The sequence below is a fragment of the Macrobrachium rosenbergii genome, chromosome 55, assembly GCF_040412425.1.
Source record: "Macrobrachium rosenbergii isolate ZJJX-2024 chromosome 55, ASM4041242v1, whole genome shotgun sequence".
Lineage (NCBI taxonomy): Eukaryota > Metazoa > Arthropoda > Malacostraca > Decapoda > Palaemonidae > Macrobrachium > Macrobrachium rosenbergii.
This window is the reverse complement of record NC_089795.1, coordinates 20,009,769-20,033,475: the sequence shown is the minus strand read 5'-3', so window position 1 is coordinate 20,033,475 and position 23,707 is coordinate 20,009,769. Positions and strand designations below refer to the sequence as shown.

The window sequence follows — 23,707 nt, the reverse complement described above, 5'->3', positions numbered from 1 at the left end:
ACTGTTTGTTTCAAATTCCTCTCAATTTCGTATGAAAAATGTTTTGGAATTCGACAAATGTTATGTCCATATTATCTAGGAAAATTATATAAATCAGAAAAGGTTTAATGAAATAATTTGTGGTTACGAAGGCCAAATCTTACAAAACTGAAATGTCATAAATTCTTTAGAAAATCATATACCCTGAAGTCGGCGATACGAAAAAATCATTTCAGAAACCTCATTTCATAAGATTTTAGCTCATTTGAGCCGCATTTATTGCTCACTTTTTTCAGCATTTTGCCTGATCACCGGACAGTAATTAGTTGCAAAGAACGATAATCACATTCCTTGTCTCCGGGAGCTCTCCATGACGCACAGGATTTTAACTTCGAATAAAGAATAAGATGAGAAATAAATTAACAATATTGACCATCATGTTCAGATTTTCAAAATTCACTTTGATACGACAATTATGCAATTTTGAATTTAATAGGATTCTCAAACGAATAATTATAATACAAAATGCAAGCTCATTCAAACTACTTAGAACATATAATAACATGCGACTGATAATGATTTAGAAGATCGCTGTGCAATGAATAATTACAATAGGATTTTGATAAGTAAAACCTTCGTCAAAACAGTTGGAAGGAAAGGCCGCATCTTCTAAGTATCAGTTCAGAGACAGCCCAGAATTTGAGCCTTTGACACGGCACTTTCACAGAGACCATACTGTTGTCGCTGCTGTTCACTTCTCAAGATCGACCAAGGCACGTTGTAAAAGTGTACATTCATCGAAATGAAGGCGAGGGAAGCCCAGTTTGCGGTAAAACCATGACAATCATTTCGAGTCTTGGGAACCTTGACACACAATAAACGAACATTCTTGCGTATGTCGCTTTGTTATTAATAAAATGTGGTTCTTATAAAGACACTCGCCGCCTCGATGAGGCGATCAGAACTTAGGAGCAGGCATTTCATAAAAAATTTGGATTGAAAATGAACGAGTTGAGTTCTGCATCCGCAGAAAGGAGGGATTCGATCCTCCAGAGAACGGATTCAGCGCCTGAAGTCCCAGTAAGTGGTGATGATTATTAAATCTAAAAACGATTTCGCTAGGCTCCAAAATTATCTTGTCTTTTACTCACAGAATCTTATGTACCAACCTTGATTTCAATCAAATGACAAGAAACCAGTTGGCTGTTGACCTTTCGTCAGGCCAGAACATTGAAACGGCGAATGAACACAAATAAATGCTACTCAGACGTGGCCAGCGTTACAAGTCGTTTATCAAGTGTTAGCTAACTGAAGAGCCTCAAGTTGTCTGCATCGCAGTCACCTCAAATGAAGTGGCCTCTAGTGCAAACAATGTGCGGGCGGTTATTTGTTTGTTTACCTTTATCTAAACTTTATCTAAAGATGATTATGCTATTATTTCCCAAACGCTGTTTCAAAAAACAATAAGTTATATAAAACACACATATATATTTATATATAAATATATATACGTATATGTGTGTGTATGTATTTACATAAATACACATATTTACGTCTTCCTTTTTGTTATGGTAACTTCTATCCCAGGACTAATTCAATCAAAATCATAAAACATACTACACATGCAATGTGGCTCAAGTGATCGATTAATTACAAAGATCTCAGCCAGTCAGTTGAGAAATCTGTTCGTAAATAGACTGGAATAAGAAGAAGAAAGATAAGAAGAAAGTGAATCACTGATAATCCTTTTAAAGGGAATATCCACAGCAGTGAGCTACAATTCCGACATAGCAAACGTAAGAGGGAATCATATAATTTTACGTCTTTTGAAATTAAGAAACTTGAGTTTCCCTTTACAAAACTAAAACCAGATTTATGAGAGAGAGAGAGAGAGAGAGAGAGAGAAGGCCTTTCACTAAAGGTGCCTCGCTATCCCCAGGACAAAAGCTGCCCCGTGAGAGGGATAGCACGGCTGACCTTCTTCTCTTGTAAGGCGGAGATCATTATCGCCAGCTTCAATATCATTACCTGTTCCCTGGGAGAACCCTGCACAAATCTGAATGCTAATCAATTTAAAACGAGATAATCCCTGGTTTAATTAGCTTCGGAAGAAGGATTTAAATCAAGAATTTAAATGCCTCTCTCTCTCTCTCTGAGTCACATAACCTCAATGAGAGCCAGTTGTTTTGTAGAATCTCGCAACTACGTTCCAAAAGCCCTTCCCAGGCTAACCCCATCATCTGCACTTGGTTTCTCGAGTTCGGCCACATTATTTGCAATGAATACTCTCTCTCTCTATATCTCTCACACATATATATATATATATATATATATATATATATATATATATATAATCACATTTTCCTCCCTTTTTTGATTTGTATTGCCATAACTATGCTAGTGTGTAAACAAGCATAATCGTCACCGTTCACTCCTTATCTAGTCGCCTGCGCACTTTTCCAGAACAAAATAGCCTCTTATTCATTCGTTGTTTAAGTCAGCTGTTCAGTCACTCAGCTACCACTGAATCCCTAAAACAAAAGTTTAATAAAAAGACGTTCACTGTTGCAACAGTGAATGCATATATTTATTTATGTTCGCGGCAGTACTTAGAAGCACGATAACTAAGTAATTGGGGTTATCTGGTAGAAAAGGATTTCAAAGTAATGTGTCACAGTGTGACATGCACAAGGAGAGATTTCTGAAAAACTAATTACAGAATCGGTTATGAAAAGTCACCCTCCGTTATGTCTTATCACTGTCCATGAAATTGCCTGCAATTTTTTGTTTGACAGGCGATCCAGTCGAATACCTCCACGGCCAGTTTGTACCAGATATTTCTTTACAAAGGCTATCTCAGATCTCTCATTTTCTGCATACTAATAAAGGCCTTATATCCAAATTTTTAATACTAGTACATGATATGAGGGTTACGAAAAGCTAAAATTTTGCTCATGTATAACAATGACAGACATGAATGCCCTTTACCTTGTTTAACTTGCAAACTACAAAACTTTCCTTGAAAACGTTTGTCTCCCTGGTCTGTTAGCAACCATATATGTATCTTTTTTTTTTCCTTCAGGTTGCAACCATATATGTATCTTTTTTGTTTTTCCTTCAGGTTGTTACTAGGATATTAAGTCCTAAAATAAGATATTTTCTCCAATAATCTTACCAATGACAAGTATATAAGATAGTCAAATGGGTCACTTATCAAGTCATATTTATATACCGCACTATCTAGATCATAGTTGCTGTGTCACTGTCGACGTTTCCGAGTTTACAAGGAAAGATACAGCTCAAGTTGGTTCAGTATTTCAACACAGTTTCTAGACAAGGTGTGTTCCGCGTGTCGTAGAGGGACAGGGACTTTTTTTAAGAATTCTCTTGCAAACGAAAATGAGAAGGTATTTGTGTAACTGGCTTTCACTCTTTGATTTTTGCTTGAAGTTTGTAGGTTAGAGTATCTGGGGGAAAGAGGATTTTTTTGTTTATTACAGTTTCTTTTGAAAGTAACGTAAATACCCTTTGGTTAGACTAATTTCATTTTCCGTTTTTAGTTCAATAACTTTTCTGAGTATGTCGATATCATTTCAAATTTCCTAAGCTTTGCCTCCTAAAGTTTCTACTTGACTCTAAGTTATTGTAGTTGGTGGTTTTGCCATTTGTTATTCCCTATATTTTTTTTTTACTTCTAGGATGCCTATGTCAGAAATCTAATTGCGGTTGTTTTTTTATATTACATATATTTTTGTTTTTTTCAGAATGAAATTCGCGCTCGCCCTCTTGGCTGCATTAGCAGCTACCGTCTTAGCCCAAGACCAAACACAGCCAAGACTTCTGTCTCTCCCCGATCCAGCGCTCTGTGCTTCCCGTAAGTATGAATGCAGCTCGAATGGGTTAAGAGAAATTTTGTATTATGGAAAGGTAATTTACTTCATACACTGATCTCAAATTTCACCCCTTTTTTGTTCGTCTTCCACGCTCTCGGTTTACTTGTATCTCCCCCCCTCCCCCACCACCAAACACTTTATAATCAATCATTCACTGTTGACTTTGACTCGTTCTTTTCACGTGGCGAAATCAGAACTGTGCCACTGACCGTCAGAGACCGGTAATTTGTCGCTGTTAGCAGATGATTCCAAATTGTGGGATCGACTGTTGTGCTATTAGAGGGCGTGGCTGGGAGCTACCCCACGAAGCATTACGTATTCAGCGAAAGAGAAAGGTATTGCAGACAGTGTTGTGGCGTTGTTAAGCACTAACGCCTCTCTTCATGCCATATGTCACGTGTTGCAACGAAGAGCCTTTTAACCTACTCGCGTTCCCAAAGGTTCCCGCCAAAATGACATTCAAGCCACATTCTTAATTTCCCATTGGGGAGCGGTCAAATGCTTTCCGTGTTAAGAGGGTTAACGAAAGGCACTCGAGAAGGCTACATGACATGCCTATTAGCTTGTTGGAATGTTTGTGTGCTTTTATGTGGCAATAATAAGAACATTAAATCAGAATATTTCAAAGATTCAGTAACTGTTTCAACTGTGTGACACGTTCATTCACTTGTTTCTCGATAATGACCAAGATTTGGTTTTCGTAACTATAATCCGTCTCGAGGAAATATGAGAATTTGGTAGTTGAGCAAGTTAAGAATTGCGTTCATTTGCGGTAAAATGGTCTTCCTTTTACCTTTTCTAGGCCGAGTGAATCTTCGTTCAAATTCTTTCTCGATGGTCAACATCGCTGGAGATTGTCATTTTCCAGCAGCTGATGTAATTCGAGCGAGAGACAGGGGCGTGTTCGTGTTATGACATCTAAAGGTGGGGTGGTTGTGTAACCTTGGCGGGGTGTCACGTGATTACAAAACGATTGCACAAAAAGCAAAGGGTCGCTAATGGGTAATCTCGTTTGTTTTGCCTTAAGAAAAAAATTCATTTGTAACCAGCAGACCGTGCGGAGGAAGGTAATGTTGGTGAACAACCAGACGCCGCCGCCGCACGGTACATCTAAATGTTGTGGTGGCGTGAATTTCCTAACTCGCCCACTTAAAGATTCGGATTACGAAATTATACTTGTGTGAGTCAGCGATGGACTTCTCTAGATTTTTAAATTTGCAGCGACAGAAGGGAACTCGTGACACAAATCTGCATATTTCCTTGCCTGTCCGCTCTGCTTCGCGGGTTTAGAAATTCAAAGAATTGCATCATGCTTGTAGATGAACTCCACTGTTAGCTTTGAGGGAAACCTCGACTTGTATGAGCAGTGATGTATAAGGGATATCAGAGTATTAAAATATTAAAGTAAAATTCATAAACAGCTATGAAATCTAAAGAGCCTACCAACGTCCAGCTTTATTTTGAACAGCCTTTTAAATCGGGCTTTAGTGAACGGTCAGAAGATGATTCGCGAAGAACGTAAGGAACCATCAAACGAAATTCATGACGAGGGTTCTCTTCTTCCTTCTTATTTTTTATACTTTCACCGTTGAATTCCCATTCACTCACGTCCAAGATGATAGTCTCGATTGGTAATGGCCGTCAACGATCAAATCCGTGTGCAGTCCTTCACAATGAATGCGGTGGAAGGATAATCTTTGCTGAATGGTCGTGAATAACAAGTCATATAAGTAAGATTAGAGACATGGTAATTAGGGTTTTAGGTATCATGATATAACCATAATTTTCGTTTTTTTCTACTCTAGTGTTAACGTTGCTTCCAGAATGAGCGTCGTAAATTTGAGGGCGAGATTAAAAGCAGGTGCCAGCATACACAGAATTTTTATTCATTCTCTGATCGGGGACTTTTTAAATAACCCAGTATTTAAGATAGAGGTGTGACATTGCTCGGTGGGCGAGACCAAAATGAAATCTTCGCTGTTCTTCTAGTCAATGAAGACAAACTTTTCAAACCTTTTTTATTCTCTTTAGTTGGGGCATTGGTAATTTTAGGGACTCTTCATGGAAAATGAGAGGTAGTTCTAGTCTAAACATCACTGGAATCTGTTCAGCCGTACTTTGCCATTTGCCTCTGAACAACAGCAGATTTACTCAGTAAACAAATATTTCTTAATTGACATAGCAAATGTTTTCGACTTTGTTCTATTCAATGGTGGGCAAAATCTGACTCAAGAACTATTGTTGTTTTCATCGTAGTTTCGAAAGACCCCGCGCAAAGCTTTTATCCCTCTTTTTAGGCGAATTAGTAAAATAGCTACTTCAAATAGATTTCCAAATAACAATGATCACAAATTTTAGTATTTCTTAGGAAAAATATTTATCTTATCGAACCAACAACCGAAGAACTATTCTACCATACTAATAACCTTAGGAAAAAACTCTTATAATTCTGATTTCTTCATAGAAATAGCCTTCGAAGTAAAACAAATCTCTTCATTCAGCGAAGGGTAGGGTTGGCGGGTTCAAGGCAACAAACAGAAGAGAAAGGAATGCATCGTTGATTCTCTCTCTCTCTCTCTCTCTCTCTCTCTCTCTCTCTCTCTCTCTCTCTCTCTCTCTCTCTCTCTCTTGTAGGTATGAACAGTTGGTAAAAACCTCCACATTCCCCCCACTTAGTCTGCACACTCAGAGCACTTCATAGTCTAAAAGGGGCAGTCTGTACACATCTCCACGGTGCAAAGGATCTTAAACGAGTCTTGGATAAATCAGGGCTATGGTAATTAGATCTGCAAGGCGCATCAGGTAGGCTGAGGTGACAGCACGATCTGAGAAGAATACCACTCTAGGGGATGATCAATGATTTAGCAGCTGCAAAAGATCCTATCGAGGAGGAGAGAAGAGAAAGCAGTTAGCGAGCCTACCCTTCCCCAATCCCCTTCTCGCCTCGGACTCTCGTAGGGACCTGGGGGATCAGTGATGGTCAACGTCTTTGATTTACCATTGCTGACATTCAGCAGTTTCACTAAGTTTATTTTTATCGCTTTGATAGGTTTCATCATTGTTGTTCCCCAGACATTTTTTAATATGTGCTTAATATTTACATTTAATATAAAGTATATATAATTTAAATATTTATTATTAGTGTATATAATGTATATAATATATATATATATATATATATATATATATATATATATATATATATATATTTAATATTAAATAGTAGCATAAATATAATTAAAATATTTAATATTTATTTATATATATAATATATATATAGATATATATAGATATATATATATATATATATATATATATATATATATATATATATATATATATATATATATATAATATATTATGGATAGATGTACAGTATGAAATTTACATAAAGATACAAGTTTACGTTTCATACTAAATAATGTCTGATTTTCAAGGGGAAAAACAATGGGAATATTTAACAAAAACAATGTGAAAGAGCAGAGCTATTAAAAGCTGCGTGTCTTTTCAAGGTTCAAGCGCTGTAATTTGTTTAGAGGTCAACCACTTTTTACTGAGAGATGAATTCATGGTTGGCTAATCTTTTCACTTGAAGAATTCTCTCTCTCTCTCTCTCTCCACACACATGGGGGCCTGTGTAATGTCATAAAAATTCTTTTCCGATGCAGAAGATAATTTCCTTATCGTATCTTAACCTTGAGTCAATTAAAGCCGTACAGATTATGATTCCATTTTCCATCAGCTTTTAAGTTATTTTGATAAGTACTCTTAACTTCTACACTGGGAGAAGGTTATATGAAAAATTAAAGATACCTTTCCATAATTCTATAACTGTGATGACTTTTCAATGAACGGGGTTTGTAATGCAAACTGCTGCGCAAAGCTACTTAATGGACAAACTTATTATGCTCTTCCATATAATCATAGCTCCTGCAGTTTTATTTCCCGATACATCGTACTTCACAAAGGAATTCAGACTATATAATTTGTGTTCAGGAAAGACTACGAATGTCTGTTTCTGACCTCTTATCAGAAGGCATCATTGATGAAGTTTAGAACACAGTGTGGAACTTGAGATTCTTAGATTCTTTATTTAAACTCAAGTCTTTTTTTCAGGAGTGGAACGAATACTTTAAAGTTCTCAAGATTATTTTAGAGAAATATTAAGATATTTTTACTAGTCAGTTAATCTCTTGTTTAAAACAACGCATAATTCAAGTCTCACACCAGAAGTGGAAGTAAATTTATCTTCGACGTGAATTCACGAGCCACCATTCTCTTCCAGGTCCTAAGCAATGGCAATTCAGAGGACACAACTACTTCTTCTCTTGGGACCAGGACAAGTTCATCGATGTTGACCCCGCTACAGGTCAGAGACAGGGTCAGAAGGTAGACTGGTTGGATGCCCGTAACAAATGCCGCGAACACTGCATGGACGCCGTCGGTATGGAAACTGAAGCAGAGAACAAGATGATCTTCGACTTCATCAGAGACCGTAAGTGGAACAAACTTTTGGATCACTTTCACCTAAACTATTTCATAGTAACAGCTGCCTTTATCAAGGGTGGATTCTCACTATTAGGGTTTCTAATTGCTTTCAATCAGTAGTCAAAGAAATTTACCTTTCCTTAAACGTAAGGGTCAATATACATAGTCAGTTTACTATGAAACAGTAGCATCTCGAGAAAAGCAAAGCGAGCCGAACTTCAATTGGTCATTGATTCCCCAGGTAACATCACTTACATCTGGACCTCTGGTCGCCTCTGTGACTTCACTGGATGTGCCGAGCGCGAAGATCTCCAGCCCATCAACGTTTTGGGTTGGTTCTGGTCCAACACCAACACAAAGATGGCCCCCACCAACTCCACCCCAAAGGGTTGGTCATCCCAGCCCTGGAGCTCAAAGGGTCACACTGGAGGTCCCCAGCCTGACAACGCCGAGTTCGACATCAACCAGACCAGCGAGTCCTGCTTGGGAGTTCTCAACAACATCTACAACGACGGCATTGCCTGGCACGACATCGCCTGCTACCACAAAAAGCCCTTCATCTGCGAGGACAGCCAGCAGCTCCTGGATTTTGTCAAACACAATAACCCCGGCCTCAGTCTCTAAAGCTGTGCTTTTCTATTCAATTTATCACTTCTGTGATTTTTTGGGAGGGAGGGGATCTTGTTAGACCATTCAGTGTGAAAGGAGACACTCCTATGCACGTAATTTATGACACTGGCGTGTCACATGTTTAGTTTCCCAATGCATTATTGGCATGAACATCTATCGAAGACTTCGAAAATTGGGTATCATTCAGTGGGTATAACTTCCACAAGTTGAAACTCTTTAGGAATTTCTCTAAAATTCTCTCTCGTGCCATTTGAGTCTTCATGGAAGTGGTTTTATTTTCTTTTCATATGAAGTGAAATAAAATAAGTGGTAAATAAAACAGAAAAGATGGTTAAATTAAATTGTCTGTACGCTGTTCATGTGACATGATACAAAGTAAATTATTTTATCCGAAGTTCTGGTTACAAATCCCAGAAATATTTATTTGTGATGAAACTTATTTTAATGCTGTTTTATTCAATAAACTAATACAAATGTTGATCATTATTAATCAATCCATACTAGTACGTAGCTTTCATAAAAAATCCATTGTACAACCACCTCATAAGTTTCTAAGCAGGGTAGTGGCAGAAAAAAACAGTAGCCGGGTTATTATTATCTCTGCGGGTTGGAAAGGTGTTAAGAATTTTTCCGCGGTAAGATAATCAAAGCAACATGACCTTGCTTTGGAGCTGTCTTGCACTACTGTTACCTGCGGGGAAAGTGAAATGTGTCCTGTCAACTGTATTTCATGATTAAAATGTAATTTTCAACTTAAAAAAAAATTACGATCGCTTCGGGAAGAAAAAGATATGCTAATGAAGGTAACACGTGTAGTGCTTTTGAAATTGCTGGAGACACACTTTGTACCAAACAGACAGTGAAGGGTAAAATGCTGTGACGCGGAAGTGTTTTTATGATAGAAAAACCATATCTCAATCTCTCAGCTTTTATAATTTGATCTATAAATATGACTGATCTTGTACTCGTGAAGTATATATATTAGGAACAGACTAGGCCAATTCTTTCATGAAGGTTGCTTTCGCTAACTTGCACCTAGCCTTAAAAGTGAAAGCAAAAACTCCAACTGACCATTTCAAGGTAGTTATTAATGGAAAGGGTAGACTTAGTATTTAACGCTTCGTGCATTCTGCAACTAGAATCGGCAACCAATCTCAGTTCAAGCTCTCTTTAAAATTCTATGGAAAAATCCAGTGAATCCCCGTTCCCTCCAGTCAAGGTATTACCGACCTCTGGATTACAAACATACTTAATGACTAATGACTGAACTGAAAAGGCGAAGGACATGTACAAACTGATACTAAAAAACTAATTACAAATCGAAATTAACCGTTGGTGGGTAACAATCGTTTATGGACATTAATATCTGTTGAATATTAAAGGTTTTTACTCTACTTCGTCCTTATAAGCAACAATTTACAACAGTTTTACTTCGTCCTTATAAACAACAGTCTACACTAGTTTTCACATCTTACAATATGATAGTCTAGGCGATTTCCTTTATGTACACCAATGCCATCATTTATGGAGACGCAAAAATTTTTTTTTATAATATCGTCACCCTATCAAGTGCGTTTTGACTTGAAACGTGCCGAAACTGTCCCCAAATAACGTTTGATCATTGAAACCATACTGAATCCTGCAAACCCCTGTTCAACCTTGTTTTCCTCTCGGCCAGCATCGTTTAGAGGATCCTTCTTTTGCACAAGATTATCAAATACACAAAAACCTCTCCTCCTGAAATGAGGTAACAACCTTGGATTATAACTTATGCCACACACACACTATATGTATATACTGTATATATATATATTATGTATATGTATGATATATATACATATATGTATATATATGCATATATATGTATATGTATATATATGTATATATGTAATATATATATGTATACATGTATATATATAATTACACATAAATATACATAGTCATCATATGTGTATATAAAAATATATTATATATATATTACATATATTTATATATATAGATATATGTATCTATATATATAAATATATATATACAAATATATATTTTGTATATATATATATATATATATATATATATATATATATATATATTAGTATATTATTAGTATTATTATTGTTATTCAGAAGATGAACCCTATTCATATGGAACAGAGGCCACAGGGGTTACTGACTTGAAATTCAAGCCTCTAAAGAACATGGTGTTCATTTGAAAGAAGTAACAGAAGGCAATAGGAAATATAGGAAGAAGAGATCAGTTGTTGAAAACAATTATGAATTAACGAATTAATATATGGATAAAATGTCATTAAATGATTAAAATACAAGAATTGTTTTAAGGCAGTAATGCACTGCATCTTAGCTTGTACTTTTGAGATTCTAATTGCACAACATCTTCAGGAAGACTGTTCCACAACCCAACAGCTTAAGGAATAAAACACGCCTGGAACTGAGAAGTTCGACAGCAAGACACATTTACTGGGTATTGGTGCTGCTCTCCAGCAGGAAAAGGGGATCAGGGATCAGTTGTGAATGTGAAAGATCTCCGTTAAAATACAACTTGTGAAAATCTGACAAACAAGAGACCATCCGTCGATGGTCCAAGTCATAACTACTAATGTTAGGAGACAGAAACCTACCACCACGAAGCGCAATGTCAAAAAGACATTAATCTCTGACAGAAGCAGCCATCAACACCGTAGAACAGTGTTCTAGTAAAGGAAGGACAAATGACTTAAAACATGTTGCACTGATTTTACCACTGTTAAAAATATACGAGGCCTTACGTACCTAACTTTCGTTTAGCGTTCCTGACACTTTCATTGGATGTTTCTCAAAAGTAAGATGTGAGTCAAAAAGTTACACCAAGTATAGTTAAAAGCTTCATATATATATAATATACATATATTTATGTATATATACATATATATATATGTATGTATATATTTGTATGTATGTATGTATGCATGTACATTTCAAAATATGTGAGTTTATGAAGTACTGTCATTACGCGTTTTACATTAAGGCTGTTACGTAGTGGCATGCAATTAACACGATTCATGATTCAGTCTATTTATTAGAAGTATATGAGCCACTTTACAAAGTAGACATTGTTTACAACTGACACGGTTAGAGGACAGGTATGTACTATCAATCACAGCGTCATTTGCCTCCCTACAAAGGCTCCGTTTATTTATTTACTAATTTTGCTTGTCGTGTATTAGTATTGCAGCATTAGCATGCCTGAGATTAGATATAACATTTAAATGTTTGAGGTTTTCCTTCCACAAATATCAATGTTGTGCAGTAAAATTATTATTGCTGCTTATATTTCAATAAAGTTTTTTGTTCATACTAAACTCTGAGATTATGCTCGCATTTTTCAAATTAAATTGAATTTTCCAAATACATATTTGGGAGAATAAGAATCAAAAAGGATCGGGGCACGTATTTAACTAATTGGAAAATTGATTTACATCTCCAAACTTGGAAGTATGCATTTTTGGCAACCCATCGCAACAGTATTAATTTGTTCTCGGAAGTGTATCATCATATGATAAATGATCGAAGACACTTTTGGTAATATTCTGATTTTATTGGAGAAGAATAAATTTTTGAGGTTGCTGATGGTGATTCAGCTGCCTTTATGCCGGAATGGTGTTTGCTTCTGGGGCACCCTGTAACAAATATTTGATGTATCACACCACCCCTCTATTGTTAGATCTAAGTAAGACCTTAATTATAATCACAAACATAGCAAGACGCAAAAGGGAAATATTCTTGTAATACCGTGCCCACTTTTACCCATCATTTACAGATAGTTACCCTGTTACAGTAGGCAACTGCTCTTCGAGCAGAGATAGAGGCTAGCATACACGAAGTTGGGTTCGTTGCCCGTAAAATTTCCTGGATGAAAGACAAAAACTCTTGCAAACTTCCAAGGATTACCAAAGAATGCAACTGACTAGTTCGATAACAGTTGTAGGTGGAAATGCCCCAGTGATATTTTTTACACGTTGCTGTTTGAACCAAGATTTGGCCTGTTTTGCTTGGCATTGGTGTTCATGATTTCATGATGTTTTACACATCAATGATTAGTACCATGCACGCGACTGTTTTTTTATAAATCTATCGTGCACGGGCCTGGCTACCACTCATTTGCTACTGCCCAACAAGACAACAATTCAATTCACCTACAAGCAAGTGTGGGCACGACAATTATGCCAAGTGGGATGGAGCCGGCTGAAGGACCAACGCAGCCGGGCGATAACCGATCGTGTGGACAAGGCCTTAAATGTCATAGATAAAATAGTAGAATTTAGGCCAAGCCCTGGGACCTATGAGGTCATTCAGCGCTGAAAATTGACAGTCATTGGCTTGAAAGTGCAACAGAACACTTCGCAGTTGCACTAGGAAACAATTTTTAGAAGAGGTGGAAAGTCAGATTGAATATGAAAGGGGGTACAGTAAAAGAAATGAGAGGTTGCAACTAGGGGCCGAAGGGACGCTGCAAAGAACCTGAAGTAATGCCTACAGTACACCACGTGAGGTGCACTGTGCCACTGACAGAACTACCCGCCTACAGGGTCTAGATGCCATAAAGGTCACACTGCTCCCTACCAGAAGGTTTTCATTCTCTAAACTATACACACAAACCATCATTCCCAAGTGTCATGCACAATCATTTACATTGCTGTTCATTCATTTGTAGCTTTATGCTAGTTGAATTGGAATTGGAGTATAGAAGTTCGGCAAAAGGCCAAACGTTGGCACCTATGATGTCATTCAGCGGTGAAACGGAAACTGACAGTCAGTAAGGAGGTTTAAAAGGCGTAACGGGAGGGAAACCCCGCAGTTCCACAATGAAACAATTGTTAGGAGAAGGTAGAAAGTAAGATGTGAGAAAGAGAATATGAACGGAGGTACAATGAAAGGGGGCCGAAAGGTTTATACTTGATGTTATTCCTCGCCCTAAGCAATTTGTTTTCGCGCCTCACTTCCTCGCCCTAACCTCTGTTCTATCCTCCTCGCCCTAAGCAATTCCTTACACGTCTGCCATCAGCTGGCTAAAGCAGTTTCTCAGCTCTCCCGTGGGTGGGTAGTGCCGTCGGTCCCCCCACGTGGTGCACTGTAGGCATTACTTAAGGTTCTTTGCTGCGTCCCTTCGGCTCTTAGCTGCAACCTCTTTCATTCCTTTTTCTCTGCCTCCCTTCATATTCTCTTTCTTCCACCTGACTTTCTTACCCTCTTCAACAATTGTTTCACAGTGCAGCTGCAAGGTTTTCCTCTTTCTTACAGGTGGCAGTGAGTTGAGGCACCATTTGATATTGCCTGAATTGTTTGGGTAATGATTTGCTGTGTTGTCTCTTGGGTATTAATAGCGTTCCTCTTTATTTCCTGCCGTACAAGCAAGACTTCTTGGCAGCATATGTCTACAGCATGGGTGTGATCATTTACATAACAAGAATACCACATTTCCACAAACCTGAACTTTGGCTTTGCAGTTGCTATACATAAAATATATAGCATTTCCCAATTCTTTCTGCTACATTGATGTAACCATCATAATTAAGCTTCATTTTGCCAAGTTCACTTTGGACGAACTCCATCATGGGTGACAATTTATTCTATTTATTCGAGAAAGGTGTAGATGTAGATACTCTGATCAGTTCAAGACTGAATTCTAACTAGACATTGGCTTGTTGCTACTTCCTATCTTGAATTTTTATAAACATTTGTTTAACTAGACAGTAATTATGAAATTAATTTCAAGAATTGTTTATTTATAGAGGAAAGTGCCTTAACCATTTCCTAAACGAATGAATTCAGACTAGTCGTTGGCTTATGTTACTATCTCAAACTATCTTTTTATAACCAGACTGTGATTATGTTATGAGTAACAATTTCTTCGAGAGTTATGGATGAAACTGCCTGTAACTATTTAACTATTTTCTCACTGACTGAGAACTAATATAACTTTTCTCAACTTGTATCACGGCGGGGGGCAATTGCCCTGGGGGCATTTGTCATATGGGTGCAATTGTCCGGGTTGTTGCTGTCCCGGGGCCAGTGAATGGAAATAATTTTTGTATGAGCCCCATGAAACAATGATATTTAGTTTTACCTTCTAATTAAACATAGTTCTAAAGTTGTAAAATTACGTTATTTACATAATTTTCTTGCTCCCAATACGTTTAACGGCGCCGTGGAACGGTACATTTATTCATTAGGATGGAGTCAAATTTCAGCTCGTTGTCCCACAAGTTAGTTAAGGGCATTTGAGTCGTCACAACCAATACCCAAATCACATTTCTATAAGTTTTGAACAAATAGATTTCAACAACTCCATGAGGGGGCTTACATTAATTTACTTAAGTTTTAAATTTGATACATGCCTTTAACGTGTTAAACATTCTGGTATATTTCTAAATTAAGTAGTTTGTACCTTCAACATCTGTAATTATATGGACGCTAAATCAAATTCCATACTGTTTTCCCCCATACCAACGAAATAGTCAAGAACTGAAAACAAAGACCAATTATTTATTAATTTTCAAAAAAACAATTATAATGCACAGGCAGATGTTAGGTTTACGAATGCAGAATATCCGAGGGACTTAACTGTTACGGGTCTTGTTATCCCATAACCAGGTTCTATATACAAAACATCCATCCTCAATGTTCCATGGATAACCCAGTACAACAAAGGCTTATGGATAAAAAGCCTGAATAAACATCAATGAATTTATTAACAGTAATTGACGTAAATACTAATAATTAGATAACACATGAATACTTAACGTTATGCATATTAAAGTGACAATACCAAGTCCTGGATTCTTGGTAACATCCAAACCCTGCAGATACGTATCTTGCTGAGAAACATGCCTTGAAAAGTACGCTTAACTTCGGGTACATCCAAGAATCTTCAAATGCAGCTTGCAGTATCTCCCACAGCAGGATACAATGGTCCTCTCTTTTCAAGAGATCTCTCAAAACATTTGCCAAGCAAATGACAAACATTACACCAGTCTTGGCGAGGGCAGTTATAACACAGTAGCACGTGCAGAAATCCTCGTCGGCGTGCACTAACCTACGTACCAACGGTAATCAGCTGTCACCAGTCTTCCTTTCGTCTCTTTCTTCTTCGGTTTTAAGAGCGTAAAACGCTACCGGTGCTTCATGAAATGTCCAAAAACCCAGCTCTTATAACTTTGCGACTACGTCTCACTTAAACCATTACATGGTCACGACGATACCACACTACGTCGAAGACGGTCTCCATCAACATCGTAATTACCGATACTTCAATGCAATGCCGAAATAAGACAATGAGAAGTCAAGTCAGTAACTGCCCACCGGTACCATCCACTTCGCTCGCACCTCACCTGCGACAAGACCCTCGTCCGTAAAGAAAGGAGAAAACACGTTGAAAAGTTAAACAAGCAATTCTCCGTGATGAAAAATAGCTTAGCTTGTTCCACTAACAAACCTATCAGGATTTTAATGAAAAGTGCAGCGTGGAAAATTTAGAAATTATAAATATAAGCCTACATCTATCTAGCCTACATCTTGGATCCCTGAAATATCTTAACACTGAAAGGTTAGCAAATCAGCCCCGTGTCTGCTAACATTTTCTTGAATTCTGGTTCCTCCAGCAAGTTGACCTTAACAAAAACAGAAAATTTTTTTACGGTAATTACTCGGCAACTTCGTCGAGAGAACTTCAACCCTAATATTTCCTGAAATAGGTACGACATCTTTTACGTAAAGGGTAATTAGCGTACAAAACCAGAAAAGGTTATTACCCATTGAAAACTTAACCATCTGGAGTAAGATTATCTCGTACATTCTATACCATAATTATGCATTAAGGCTGTATAAACATTTATACTTTACAATGCCACTGCTACTGACGCCATTTACAGTTAAAAATTTTCACTGTACGTAGAAAATGTAAGAGCCCGATGCCGTCTATTCCAAACACGTGTGTTCGTGTGTTCGTCAATCGTCATCCATCGGAGTGTTCGTCAATCGTCATCCATCGGAGTGAACAAGACAAAACAAGAGCATCTCGTTTTCTTTCTCTGACGGAACGCGACTTCAACCATACAATATTTCCGTCTGTTTCTCCCTAACCATTGTTGTCTTGATTTATGTACAATCACCACCACTAGCATTGCCATGCAAGCATTCTAATCATGTACTCAATGTTCAACCGAATCTTCTGTATCAAACTGTATGTATGTGTCTGTTTGTGGAGACGACAAACGTCTCGCCATTTCATATATATTATGCTACTGCATTGTATTCATTAATCTGTCTTGAATCTCATGCAATTGGCCATATGTATAATTTCCTGGCCTTTCCATTGATATATGTTTCATCACTGTATGTTAATCATGTCTCTCAATATCGCCATCTGTTTGTCTGCCGACAAACACAGATGCCCGAATCTGTACCTCTGTTTTTACCTGTCTGTGTGTAGATGCTATCTTACCGCTCGCACACGTCGATAACATCTTCGAAGAATTACGGGCTGCTTGCCCGTGCTGGCACAAGGCCAGCTAAATCTAAAACAACAACAACGGGCTGCTCTAGGAGCAAGAGTCCGTGCTGGCACAAGGCCAGCTAAATCTGAAACAACAACTGTACATTCATCTCAGTAAGGAACTACCAATAAACCAGTTAACACTCAGCCAGTATGTCACTCAATACCCATTCCTTACAAAACCACTCAGACTAAATTTGTACATTAATACTTAGAAAATGTGCTATTCTGAAAATCGCCAAAATAAAATATAACCCACATACTATGGTCGAAGTCGTATTCTTAAAAGAGATACTTTTGATCTTTCAACAATTCAGGTAAAAGTTAAAGAAACCGCTGAACTGGAAAATAAAGCAAAGTAGTTGTGTAATGTGAGCTCTTTTTAGAGAGGAAATGATTATATTACAGATCAGTTTTGCCACTAATCATTATCCAAAAGACTCCAACAGCTACCATAGTATGCTGTATTTAAAAATGTATATTGGTACATGCATTAACTGCCTCATGACCTTTTAAACGTTTCAGGTGCTGTATAGCAAATAAGATCGAACACCTGACTGCCATGGATAGCTTGGCGAACACTGACGTTCATTACAGCATCGCATTCACTAAATTAATTGCTACCAGCAATTACATCCAACTCATGATATTTTCACAACCTCATTATCTAAATTAATGCGTATTTCATATACTCAGCCTTGTTGATGGTAACCACTGAAACTCATATCTTGATAATGGATAGCATCCCAGACTCATTGCTTTGTTCACGAACAGTTCCACAACGCAGTGCTCAAGGAAGCATCACAGTTCCCGCTTATGACCAGCCCAACAAAGCACTGCCCTTATTCAAGAATAGTATGAAATGTTTCAGTGCCTTGTGATCACGAACAGCATCATAATGATTGTGCCGATAGTACCATTTACTGTCTGCGTTCACGGATAGCCTAACAAGCATTTGACAGGGTCCATGGAAAATAAATTCATTGCCCACGTTCATGGATGGCATCACAAAACTATTGCCGGTATTTGTGGGTAACATCACAAAACTATTGACAGTGTTCATGAGTAACATTACAAACTCATTGCCAACAATCAAGAGTAACTTCCAAACTCATTGCTTGTGCATGAGTATCAAACTTATTGCCTGTGTTTATGAGTAACAAACTCATTGCTTGCGTACATATAGCAACTGTGTTCAAAGAGAAAAACTCTGTGTTCATGAAGCAAAACCCTGTGTGTTCATAGAGTAACACACTCATTATGTGTTCACAGAGCAACACCCTCTTTGCCTGCATTCACGGAGCAACACCCTCTTTGCCTGCGTTCACGGAGCAACACCCTCTTTGCCTGCGTTCACGGAGCAACACCCTCTTTGCCTGCATTCACGGAGCAACCACCCTCTTTGCCTGCATTCATGGAGCAACCACCCTCTTTGCCTGCGTTCACGGAGCAACACCCTCTTTGCCTGCGTTCACGGAGCAACCACCCTCTTTGCCTGCATTCATGGAGCAACCACCCTCTTTGCCTGCGTTCACGGAGCAACCACCCTCTTTGCCTGCGTTCACGGAGCAACCACCCTCTTTGCCTGCATTCACGGAGCAACACCCTCTTTGCCTGCGTTCACGGAGCAACACCCTCTTTGCCTGCGTTCACGGAGCAACACCCTCTTTGCCTGCATTCACGGAGCAACCACCCTCTTTGCCTGCGTTCATGGAGCAACCACCCTCTTTGCCTGCGTTCACGGAGCAACACCCTCTTTGCCTGCGTTCACGGAGCAACCACCCTCTTTGCCTGCATTCATGGAGCAACCACCCTCTTTGCCTGCGTTCACGGAGCAACCACCCTCTTTGCCTGCGTTCACGGAGCAACCACCCTCTTTGCCTGCGTTCAAGGAGCAACCACCCTCTTTGCCTGCGTTCACGGAGCAACCACCCTCTTTGCCTGCGTTCACAGAGCAACCACCCTCATTGCCTGTGTTCACGGAGCAACCACCCTCATTGCCTGCGTTCACGGAGCAACCAACCTCTTTGCCTGCGTTCACGGAGCAACCACCCTCCTTGCCTGCTTTCACAGAGCAACCACCCTCTTTGCCTGCGTTCACAGAGCAACCACCCTTTTTGCCTGCGTTCACAGAGCAACCACCCTCTTTGCCTGCGTTCACAGAGCAACCCACTATTTGCCTGCGTTCACAGAGCAACCACCCTCTTCGCCTGCGTTCACAGAGCAACCACCATCTTTGCCTGTGTTCAGGCGTTCACGGAGCAACACCCTCTTTGCCTGCGTTCACGGAGCAACCACCCTCTTTGCCTGCGTTCACAGAGCAACCACCCTCTTCGCCTGCGTTCACAGAGCAACCACCCTCTTTGCCTGCGTTCACAGAGCAACCACCCTCTTTGCCTGCGTTCACAGAGCAACCACCCTCTTTGCCTGCGTTCACAGAGCAACCACCCTCTTTGCCTGCGTTCACAGAGCAACCACCCTCTTTGCCAGCGTTCACAGAGCAACCACCCTCTTTGCCTGCATTCACAGAGCAACCACCCTCTTTGCCTGCATTCACAGAGCAACCACCCTCTTTGCCTGTGTTCACAGAGCAACCACCCTCTTGCCTGGGTTCACAGAGCAGCCACCCTTTTGCCTGCGTTCACAGAGCAACCACCCTCTTTGCCTGCGTTCACAGAGCAACCACCCTCTTTGCCTGCGTTCACAGAGCAACCACCCTCTTTGCCTGCGTTCACAGAGCAACCACCCTTTTGCCAGCGTTCACAGAGCAACCACCCTCTTTGCCTGCGTTCACAGAGCAACCCACTCTTTGCCTGCGTTCACAGAGCAACCACCCTCTTCGCCTGCGTTCACAGAGCAACACCCTCTTTGCCTGTGTTCACAGAGCAACAACCCTCTTTGCCTGCGTTCACAGAGCAACAACCCTCTTTGCCTGCGTTCACAGAGCAACCACCCTCTTTGCCTGCGTTCACAGAGCAACCACCCTCTTTGCCTGCGTTCACAGAGCAACCACCCTCTTTGCCTGCATTCACAGAGCAACCACCCTCTTTGCCTGCATTCACAGAGCAACCACCCTCTTTGCCTGCGTTCACAGAGCAACCACCCTCTTTGCCTGCGTTCACAGAGCAACCACCCTCTTTGCCTGCGTTCACAGAGCAACCACCCTCTTCGCCTGCGTTCACAGAGCAACCACCCTCTTCGCCTGCGTTCACAGAGCAACCACCCTCTTTGCCTGCGTTCACAGAGCAACAACCTCTTTGCCTGCATTCACAGAGCAACCACCCTCTTTGCCTGCGTTCACAGAGCACCCCACTCTTTGCCTGCGTTCAGGCGTTCACGGAGCAACACCCTCTTTGCCTGCGTTCACAGAGCAACACCCTCTTTGCCTGCGTTCACGGAGCAACACCCTCTTGCCTGCGTTCACGGAGCAACCAACCTCTTTGCCTGCGTTCACGGAGCAACACCCTCTATGCCTGCATTCACGGAGCAACACCCTCTATGCCTGCGTTCACGGAGCAACACCCTCTATGCCTGCGTTCACGGAGCAACACCCTCTATGCCTGCGTTCACGGAGCAACACCCTCTTTGCCTGCGATCACAGAGCAACACCCTCTTGCCTGCGATCACAGAGCAACGACTCTCTTTGCCTGTGTTCACAGAGCAACCACCATCTTTGCCTGCGTTCAGGCGTTCATGGAGCAACGCCCTCTTTGCCTGCGTTCACAGAGCAACCACCATCTTTGCCTGCATTCAGGCGTTCACGGAGCAACACCCTCTTTGCCTCGTTCACAGAGCAACCACCCTCTTTGCCTGCGTTCACAAAGCAACCACCCTCTTTGCCTGCGTTCACAAAGCAACCACCCTCTTTGCCTGCGTTCACAGAGCAACCACCCTCTTGCCTGCGTTCACAGAGCAACCACCCTCTTTGCCTGCGCTCACAGAGCAACCACCCTCTTTGCCTGCGTTCACAGAGCAACCACCCTCTTTGCCTGCGTTCACAGAGCAACCACCCTCTTTGCCTGCGTTCACAGAGCAACCACCCTCTTTGCCTGCGTTCACAGAGCAACCACCCTCTTTGCCTGCGTTCACAGAGCAACCACCCTCTTGCCTGCGTTCACAGAGCAACCACCCTCTTTGCCTGCGTTCACAGAGCAACCACCCTCTTTGCCTGCGTTCACAGAGCAACCACCCTCTTTGCCTGCGTTCACAGAGCAACCCACTCTTTGCCTGCGTTCACAGAGCAACCCACTCTTTGCCTGCGTTCAGGCGTTCACAGAGCAACACCCTCTTTGCCTGCGTTCACGGAGCAACACCCTCTTTGCCTACGTTCATGGAGCAACACCCTCTTTGCCTGCGTTCACGGAGCAACACCCTCTTTGCCTGCGTTCACGGAGCAACACCCTCTTTGCCTGCGTTCACGGAGCAACACCCTCTTTGCCTGCGTTCACGGAGCAACACCCTCTTTGCCTGCGTTCACGGAGCAACACCCTCTTTGCCTGCGTTCACGGAGCAACACCCTCTTTGCCTGCGTTCACGGAGCAACACCCTCTTTGCCTGCGTTCATGGAGCAACACCCTCTTTGCCTGCGTTCATGGAGCAACACCCTCTTTGCCTGCGTTCACGGAGCAACACCCTCTTTACCTGCGTTCACAGAGCAACACCCTCTTTACCTGCGTTCACAGAGCAACACTCTCTTTACCCGCGTTCACAGAGCAACATCCTCTTTGTCTGCATTCACAGAGCAACACCCTCTTTGCCTGCGTTCATGGAGCAACACCCTCTTTACCCACGTTCACGGAGCAACACCCTCTTTGCCTGCGTTCACGGAGCAACACCCTCTTTGCCTGCGTTCACAGAGCAACCACCCTCTTTGCCTGCGTTCACAGAGCAACCACCCTCTTTGCCTGCGTTCACAGAGCAACCCACTCTTTGCCTGCGTTCACAGAGCAACCCACTCTTTGCCTGCGTTCAGGCGTTCACAGAGCAACACCCTCTTTGCCTGCGTTCACGGAGCAACACCCTCTTTGCCTACGTTCATGGAGCAACACCCTCTTTGCCTGCGTTCACGGAGCAACACCCTCTTTGCCTGCGTTCACGGAGCAACACCCTTTGCCTGCGTTCACGGAGCAACACCCTCTTGCCTGCGTTCACGGAGCAACCCACTCTTTGCCTGCGTTCACAGAGCAACACCCTCGTTGCCTGCGTTCACGGAGCAACACCCCCTTTACCTGCGTTCACGGAGCAACACCCTCTTTGCCTGCGTTCACGGAGCAACACCCTCTTTGCCTGCGTTCACGGAGCAACACCCTCTTTGCCTGTGTTCACGGAGCAACACCCTCTTTACCCACGTTCACGGAGCAACACCCTCTTTGCCTGCTTTCACGGAGCAACACCCTCTTTACCTGCGTTCATGGAGCAACACCCTCGTTGCCTGCGTTCACGGAGCAACAAACTCATTGCCTGTGTTCACGTCGTCATAAATATACTGCTTATGCTATGAGTAACCTAATAGTATCAAAACTAACAAACATACCTGACAAACTTATCTTGACTACACCCCACTCAAAGTAAACATCTACCAATTATTCTATGGAAGAAATTTTCATGACTAAAAATTTCCATACTTTCAACTTAAAAAACTGCTTTCGTGATATCTGTTAACAGGAGCTGAATTCATAAAACTAATTCCATTTGCTAACAGCAGAATTCCAAACATTACTCTGGACATTATCTGTCTGAAGAAAATTTGCATAATTTTGATGATTTTCAAGAGATTAGCTATTTGGTAACTAAGCCCTATTATCGCAAAGAACCGTAAATTTAGGGAGCTTCCTATAACCCCTACAACCAGAAGTTTTCGGTTGCGAGAAGGGAAATACCAAATCCGAATCCTCTGAGAATTCTATTAGGTCTAACGCCAACTTTATGCTTAAAAATTTAAATTTGGGTAAAACCTTTGTGAATATTGGCCAAAACTTATCCACCTTAACCTAACCTCAACTTACTCCATTTTCAGGAAGCTAAACTCTAAGTAAAACATACCAAGATGCCAGACCTATACATAAATTTAATCCGTTTTAATGCTGAATATTGCCGTTTGATGGCATAAACATTCTTAATTTCCTCCAACCTTTGGAGCTTCTGCAAACTTAACCGAGTGGGGGCAGCCA

General features: G+C 40.8%; 1 protein-coding gene across 2 annotated transcripts in view; it reads left to right on the top strand.

The window, feature by feature from the left end:
- slf (C-type lectin domain-containing protein slf) overlaps positions 1–9,468 on the top strand; it is a 13,059-nt gene extending 3,591 nt beyond the window's left edge. The window contains exons 1-4 of one of the 2 annotated variants that reach the window (XM_067099506.1): positions 3,260–3,386; positions 3,744–3,853; positions 8,158–8,367; positions 8,602–9,468. In XM_067099506.1, the coding sequence (XP_066955607.1) occupies positions 3,379–3,386; positions 3,744–3,853; positions 8,158–8,367; positions 8,602–8,984 (711 nt within the window). In that variant the 5' untranslated portion in view covers positions 3,260–3,378 and the 3' untranslated portion in view covers positions 8,985–9,468. Of the gene's footprint in view, positions 1–3,259; positions 3,387–3,743; positions 3,854–8,157; positions 8,368–8,601 lie in introns of those variants that run through there. The other variant, XM_067099507.1, reaches the window with a different exon arrangement.
- The last annotated feature ends 14,239 nt before the right edge of the window (positions 9,469–23,707 follow it).